Here is a 7,246-nt window from a genome sequence, read left to right on the forward strand (position 1 = left end):
CTCTGCAACACACAACCGGTGTGCGTGGACTAGTAACGAATTGGCACGTTCTGTTTACGTGGCAAACCTTACTCATCGGCTGTATCGGGTGGTGGCGGCGTTAACGTCACATTTATATATTTACGCGATCTAATTTCTGCTATGGATAATAGTGGTCGTAAAAGCCTACTGAGTTTTAAACTCACTGACCGCCTTGGTTGCTGCTGCTGCTGCTGCTCCCGTGTCAAATATCCCGGGCGACCGGCTGCACGGGACCCCAACAAATCGTCGGTGCACGCTCGGGATGAGATCGTGTGGGGCAGAGAGAAAGAGAGAGAGTTGGGGGGGGGGGGGGGAGACGTGGATTAGAGGGGAAGCACAGGTTGATGACGTCAACCAAACTAAAAGTGGGTCCTTGGGCAGGACGCGTCGCGGCGACTCGCCCAGGAGCGTGAACCGCGCAGCGGCAGCGGGGGGCAGGCGGGGATGGGGCCACTAAATCTTTGCACAGATGGGAATAAACCCACTTGCTGTACTATCGTAATCTGGCCATGAGCCAGGAAATCGTTTATTTTTTTTATGTTACCAGCTAAGGCTCACTGAGCTACACGCGTAGCGCTTTTTCAGAAGCGACCTGGCTATCCACTAATGATGGCTCAGCGAAGTAGCTTGTCGTTACGTGGAGACAAAAATCCACTTGACCACGGGGAGAGAGAGAGAGAGACGCAAACTCCAAATATACAGCAGCAGGCGTCGGGGTCGGAATCGAACCCACGACCTCCTGAAAACCAGGCGAGGTAGTTGACATCTCCTAGTTACCGCTGTGCCCTGGGCTTGACCCCTGACATCTGACCCCGAGCATGTTCCCCGTTGACCCCTGTGACCCCGCGGTTTTCCCGAGGGCGACGCCGGTGATTTTTTTTTTTTACCCAGAAACTACGGCAAATAACCCAGCCGGAATGCGGATGGCATTCCGTGAAGGCGGCAGTAATATTACTCGTCATGTAATGAGAAGGGGGCAGCGATAGGGGCAGTGATGGGGCAGTGATAGGGGCAGTGATAGCGGCAGGGATAGGGCTTGGCATGGTCGTAGCTGGGGGGTGGGGGTTAGGCGTCGGCTGATCACCGCCGCCGCGTTCATCCGAGGCCTCTCCGGCGGGCGAGGCTGGAGGCCACTCATCACCGCGTCCTGCACGTGGCCGCCACCACCAGGGTGCTGGTGGTGAGGGGTGCGGGGGAGGGGACTGCTGATTGGTCAGTGATGAATGAATAGTGTAGGTCTTTACCCGCAAAATCGAATTGTTTGATATAAACGTGCACGGCATGGGGGGGGGGGGGGGGGGGGGGGGGTTGTGTTGGTGGATGGGGCAGGGGGTCCGGGTGACCCGGCGAGGTGCTGGTGACCCGGCGCTGGAGAGAGCGGCATCTGAACTTGAATTCCACCAAGATGATCCGCTGGCACGCAGGAGCGAAAACTTCGGGGCGGTCCGGCCCGGGTGACGTGGTGTGCCGGGGGGGGGGGGGGGGGGGAGCTCGAGAAACGACATGAGAGTGAAGTTCTGTCATTATTTTATTATTTTAATATTTTATTTTAACGCGCCATTGCGACGCTCCCAGCACCGCGTTACATAACGGCTCCTCCTGTCGTAACGCAGCCCGGCAATAAACTACGCGGCGGCCATTCCCTGACTCCCCGCCCACCCGCCCGCCCGCCCCACCCACTTGCTTTCTAACGAGCAAGGTTATAATGACATTCCTGCCGCTTTGGTAATGACTTAATTGAAATAGAATTTAAATGTCTGATTTGCATAATTGGCCAGGCCGTGGTACAATGGGAAATCATTTCTCAAAGCAGTCACTCGCTCTCCGGCGCTGTCGTTACGGGATTGGGATAATTCATTTTTTTCCCTCCCCACTTACGCTCCGTGTAAATGTTGACGGATCGCCGTCGGCCGTAAACAATGCGTTCGCGGTTCCCCTGACAACGCGCCGGCGTTGGCGGTGTTTACCGTGTCGCCGCATCACAACGGCAGCGGCGACGACGACAACAACAATAATTGACGTGTGCCAAGTGGCGCATTTCATCCGTAGGTCGCAATGCGCCACTCCTGTGCAAGGGAGGGCAGGCGATAAATAGAACCTGCGGGGTAAATGGCCAGAACTTAAACTGGAAACATTTATAGCAGCCACGTAAAGTCCAACTGAGCCATGTGACTCTTTTTCAGAAGCGACGTGGCCATCACAAACGATAGCGCAATGAAAGTGGTTTCTCATCATCATCATCATCATCGCGTGATGTTGATTCTAAATGTGGAGGGGAAAACGGAGGGCCGGAGGACCGGAGAAAAATCCACCCAACCACGGGGAGAGAGACGCAGACTCCAAATATACAGCAGGCGTCATGAGGGTCGGGATCGAACCCACGACCACCTGTATACCAGGCGAGGGAGTTAACATCTCCTAGCCACCGTGTGTGTTTAGTGTCTGATACTGGTGAGACTAGGCCATAAAGAAGCCTGCCTCTGGTGGAGACCAATCAGTTTCAAAGACGATGCAAGTTTCTTATCGGAGCGCGTTGGTTTGCATGCTCACCGCACGTACTTTGTGTGATTCCTTGCAAAAGGTTTCTATTTGGTGTTTGAACATCTGAACACCTCCTGTTTTAGTGGCAGAAAGGGTAAATCACCTGTAATAATTTTTGTCATAACTGCGTTTAGTTTGTTGTCTTTCCCCCGCACCTCCGATGAGCACGGTGACATTTTGATACGCACAATCTATCAATCAATTGACCCCCCCCCCCCCACACCGCTTGTATCCCAGCGTTCCTGTCGGAGGATGAGCTGCTGCAATCTGGGAATGACGGAGAGGACGAGGAGAGGTCGGAGGTCAGCGACTCGGGCGCCAAAGACGACTCCGCCTCGGAGCTGCCCGAGGCGCCGCCAGCGCCGGCGGGTGGCGGAGGAGGAGCCGATCCTCCCCGGACGGACGAGGACTGCAACGGGCGCGCGAAGCGAGCTGGCGACACGGTAGCGGTGGCGGCGGCGCCGGCAAAACCCCTCCGCAAAGACTCGACCGACGCGGGCGCCGGCGAGGCCGGCGGCACCGGCGCCGTGGTCTCCGACGGCGCCGAGGACCCGGCGAAATCCGACCGCGGTGATGAGAAAAAGGGGCGGGCGGAGGCGGAGCCCCGGGCGCGCGACGCCGGCAGGACAGCGCCGTCGCTCGGGGAGAAGCGGCCGGCGCGGCCCGACGAGCGCAAGGAGAACGGCGCCGACGGAGGCCTGGCGCGGGAGAGCTTCGCGCACATGAAGGCCATCTACGCCAGCCTGCTCTCCCACCCCTACTGGTCCACCGTGGGCTACGGCCACGGCCCGCCGGCGCTCGGCAAATCTGGCGGCGGCGGCGCAAACAGCGGCGTCAACGCCGACAGATACGGCGGCGGCGGTGGCGGGGGCGGGGGGGGCACCGGGGACGGCGGCGGCGCCTTCAACTGGCACCGTGCGGCGGTGGCGCGGACTATGCAGCAGCACGCCGGGACTCCCGGCAAGCACGCCGAGTCGTCGTCGGCGTCGTCCGCGGGGACCGGGGGGCCCGGCGTGGCGCGTGCGGCGGCGCACGCGACGGGCGGGCGGCCCAGCCCGCCGGCGGCGACGGGCGCCAGCAAGTTCCGGTGCAAGGACTGCAGCGGCGCGTACGACACGCTGGTGCAGCTGACGGTGCACATGAGCGAGACGGGCCACTATCGCGACGAGAACGTCGACCGCGACGGGCACCGCGACCGCCGCTGGTCCAAGGCGCGCAAGCGCTCGCTGGTGGACATGGAGAGCGAGCGGGAGGCGCAGAAGGTGCTCAAGTGCATGTGCTGCGGTCACTCGTTCGAGTCGCTGCAGGACCTCAGCGTGCACATGATCCGCACGAAGCACTACCAGAAGCTGCCGCTCAAGGAGCCATTCTCGGCCGCCGCCGCCGCCGGCGCGGGCCACGCCGCCAGGCCCGGCCCAGCTGTCAAGAAGAAGGCGCAGGCCGACGGGCACCGCCTCGGCGATGCGGGATCAGAGCGCAAGGGCGCCGGGTCGGCGCCGTCCTCCGACCGCGCTTCGCCGGCGGGAAAGGCCAAGCCGGGGCAGCAGGGAGCGCCGTCGAACAGCCGGTGCGGCTACCAGAACGGCGCGAGCTACGCGTGGCAGTTCGAGGCGAAGAAGTCGCAGATCCTCAAGTGCATGGAGTGCGGCAGCTCGCACGACACGCTGCAGCAGCTGACGGCGCACATGATGGTGACGGGACACTTCCTTAAGGTCACCAGCTCCGCGCTCAAGAAGGGCAAGCACGTGGCCTTCGAGCAGCAGCAGCCGCCCCCGGCGCCGCCGTCGCACGACGCCAAGGTGCAGGCGGTGCAGCCGCTTCCGAGCAGCGTCGCCGTGCCGACCACCGCCTGCGCCGCCGGCGCCGCCGGCCACAAACCGCCGGCGCCCGCCGCGACGGAGGCGCGCCCCAAGCCTCCGGCCTCCCCGTCCGCGTCGCTCCCCGGGCCGCCGCCGTCCCCGCAGCAGGCGCCCAACGGGCCCCCGGCGTCCCCGTTGTCGCGCTGCCCCGCCCGCAGGACGTCGCCCGCGGGGGGCGGCCCCCGCGACGCGCCGGCGGCCGGCGGGGGGAGCCCCCCGAGCTCGCCCGCCCCGACGCCGCCGGCGGCGTCGCCCGCCAAGGACCCAGCGGCGGCGGTGGCACAGCGGATGCCGGACGAGGCCTCGCGCGGAGCGGCGGACAAGGAAGACGGCGGCGGCGGTAAGAGCGCGAGAGAAGGGAGCGGCCGGGGGAGCGCCGCCGGCGGTTGCACGGGCGGGGAGGGGGAGCCGTTTTCGCGGTACCTGCGCGAGGAGGACCTGGGCAGCAGCAGCGGCGCTGCAGCCGGACGCGACATCCTCAAGTCGCTCGAGAGCATGGTGTCGTCGGCCATCGACAAGGCACAGAACGGCGCTCCCAGCTGGGGCGGCTACCCCAGCATCCACGCCGCCTACCAGATCCCCGGCCTGGTGCGGCCGGGCCGGCCCGACGAGCCGGCCAAGGAGCTCCTAGCTCCGAAGGTGGAGCAGCAGCAGCAGGAGCAGCTGCACCAGCAGCAGCAGCAGCAGCTGCAACAGCAGCAGCAGCAGCTGCACCAGCAGCAGCAGCAGCAACTGCAACAGCAGCAGCAGCAGCTGCACCAGCAGCACCAAAAGCAGCAGCAGCTGCAACAGCAGCAGCCGGCGCCGACGACGACAGCCGTAGTGGCTGCACCGGAGCCGGGGACTGGCGGAGCGAGTGCGCAGCCGGCGCCACGCAGCAAGGTGCACGCGATGGAGGAGCTGGTGAAGAAGGTGTCGGGGAACATCCAGAAGGCGGAGGAGAGCCGGACGCGCGCACGGGTAAAGTCGCCGCTCGTCGCCGTGCCCGCCGCCGCCGCCGCAGCCGCGGCGAAAAGCGAGGGCGGCCCGGACGTGAAGAGGGCACGGAGCTCGGCGAGGGGCAGCAGCCACAGGCATGGGGGGGACGGCGCGCCGGCCAAGAGGAGGGACGCCTCGAGGAATACTCACAAGGAGGCGGGCGCCGGCGGCGCCGGCGGCGCCAGCGAACAGGGCAAGAGTTTTCCGGCGGTAAGCTACCAACCGCCCGAGAAGGCGCCGGTGAACCCGCTGAGCGCGCTGCAGTCCGTGATGAATGCCCACCTGGGCAAAGTGGCCAAGCCGACGGCGCCGGTCACCGACCCCATCTCCATGCTGTACAAGATGAGCAGCGGGCTGCTGGACAAGCTGGTGGCCGCCACGCCGCCCGCGCAGGCGCGGAGCTCCGAGCCGCTGGAGGCGTCGTTCTACCGGCAACGCCGGCGGCAGGAGGACGGCGGCGGCGTTGGCATCAGCGGCGTCGGAGGCGTTGGAGGCGTCGGAGGCGGGTCGTCGGACCAGCCCATCGACCTCACCAAGTCGGCGAAGGGCGACGCCAACGGGCAAACGGACGGCCGCGTCACGCCGACGCCCGGGCGCCAGCCGCCGCCGAAGCCGCCTCGCGCCCCGTCCAGCACCGACTCGGAGAGGTCGGACGCGGGCGGCGGCGGCTGCAGCGGCGGCGGCAGCGGCAGCGGCGGTAGCAGCGCGACGGAGGAGGCGGACGACCCGGCCAACGGGCGCAAGCGCAAGGGGCGCCAGTCGAGCTGGAACCCGCAGCACCTGCTGCTGCTGCAGGCGCAGCTGGTGGCTGGCCTGCGGAGGAGCGGGGACGGGAAGTACGTCGTGCCGGACCTGAGCAGCAAGGCGCGCGCCAGCGTCGCCCGGCTGACGGGCGTCGGCGTGACGACCATCAGCCACTGGCTGGCCAACGTCAAGTACCAGATCAAGAAGAGCGGCGGCACCAAGTTCCTCAAGCACATGGACACGGACCACCCGGTGTTCTACTGCGCCGGCTGCGCGCTGCAGTTCCGCTCGCCCGCCGCCTACGTGGCCCACCTGGAGTCCCACCTGGGCTTCCAGGTGGGCGACCTGCCCGGCGTGTCGGAGGAGCGGCTGCGGGAGTGGGCGTCGCGCGGGAGGGCGCCGGCAGCCGCGGCGGACGACGACGACGGCAGCGGTGGCGGCGCCAAAGCGGCGCCGGGTGGCAGGAACGAAGGGGGGGAGGAGGAGGCGGAGGAGGCGGCGGCGCTGGCGTTGCCGGTGAGGGGCAGCGACGGGTGCGGGCGGGGGTCGAGTGACGGAGACGGCGGCGGCGGCGGTCGCGCCGTCAAGCTGACGAGGAGCCGTGCTCACCACGGCAGGAGCGGGGGAGGAGGAGGCGGCGGCGGCGGCAGCGGCGGTGGCCAGCGGACGACGTCTGCTGATAACGGGAAGAACTCGTAGCCAAGGTGAGAGGAGCGCGCTTGTGTGTGTGTGTGCGTGCGCGCGCATGTATGCGTGCGCGTGTGCGGAGAGCGGTGGTGCAGTGGTTAGCAGCGCCGCGCGACAAATCCAGCGACCCCGAGTTCAACTCCCTGCCTCCCTCCCGACCTCCCGCCCTCCCGCCCGTGCTCCCCTCTCTCTGAATCGCCTTCCCCTGGCTGTCCCGCGGCCTTCCGTGCTCCCGTGCCCTGCCCGGCACGCGACGGCATCTCGGGTGCCGAGTGTGAGAATGGGTGTCCGGCAGCTGGATGCGAGCGTTCAGGTTGCGCTTGTGCGGCCGTCTGGAACGCCGCTCTCCCTCTCGATGTTAGGATGCCGCTGGAGCTATGACCTCGTCCATTATCTCGATTGGAAACTCGCGTCTC

The 7,246-nt window shown here is 65.9% G+C and overlaps 1 protein-coding gene across 1 annotated transcript in view; it reads left to right on the forward strand.

Annotated features, from left to right (window-relative positions):
- Positions 1-6,842, forward strand: part of LOC133358052 (teashirt homolog 1-A-like) — a 49,555-nt gene extending 42,713 nt beyond the window's left edge. Inside the window, exon 2 of the mRNA XM_061576320.1 lies at positions 2,800-6,842. Coding sequence (XP_061432304.1) covers positions 2,800-6,842 — 4,043 coding nt within the window. The remainder of the gene's footprint in view (positions 1-2,799) is intronic.
- Positions 6,843-7,246: the final 404 nt, after the last annotated feature.

The sequence above is a fragment of the Lethenteron reissneri genome, chromosome 60, assembly GCF_015708825.2.
Source record: "Lethenteron reissneri isolate LAM-NWPU_2019-01 chromosome 60, ASM1570882v1, whole genome shotgun sequence".
Classification (NCBI taxonomy): domain Eukaryota; kingdom Metazoa; phylum Chordata; class Hyperoartia; order Petromyzontiformes; family Petromyzontidae; genus Lethenteron; species Lethenteron reissneri.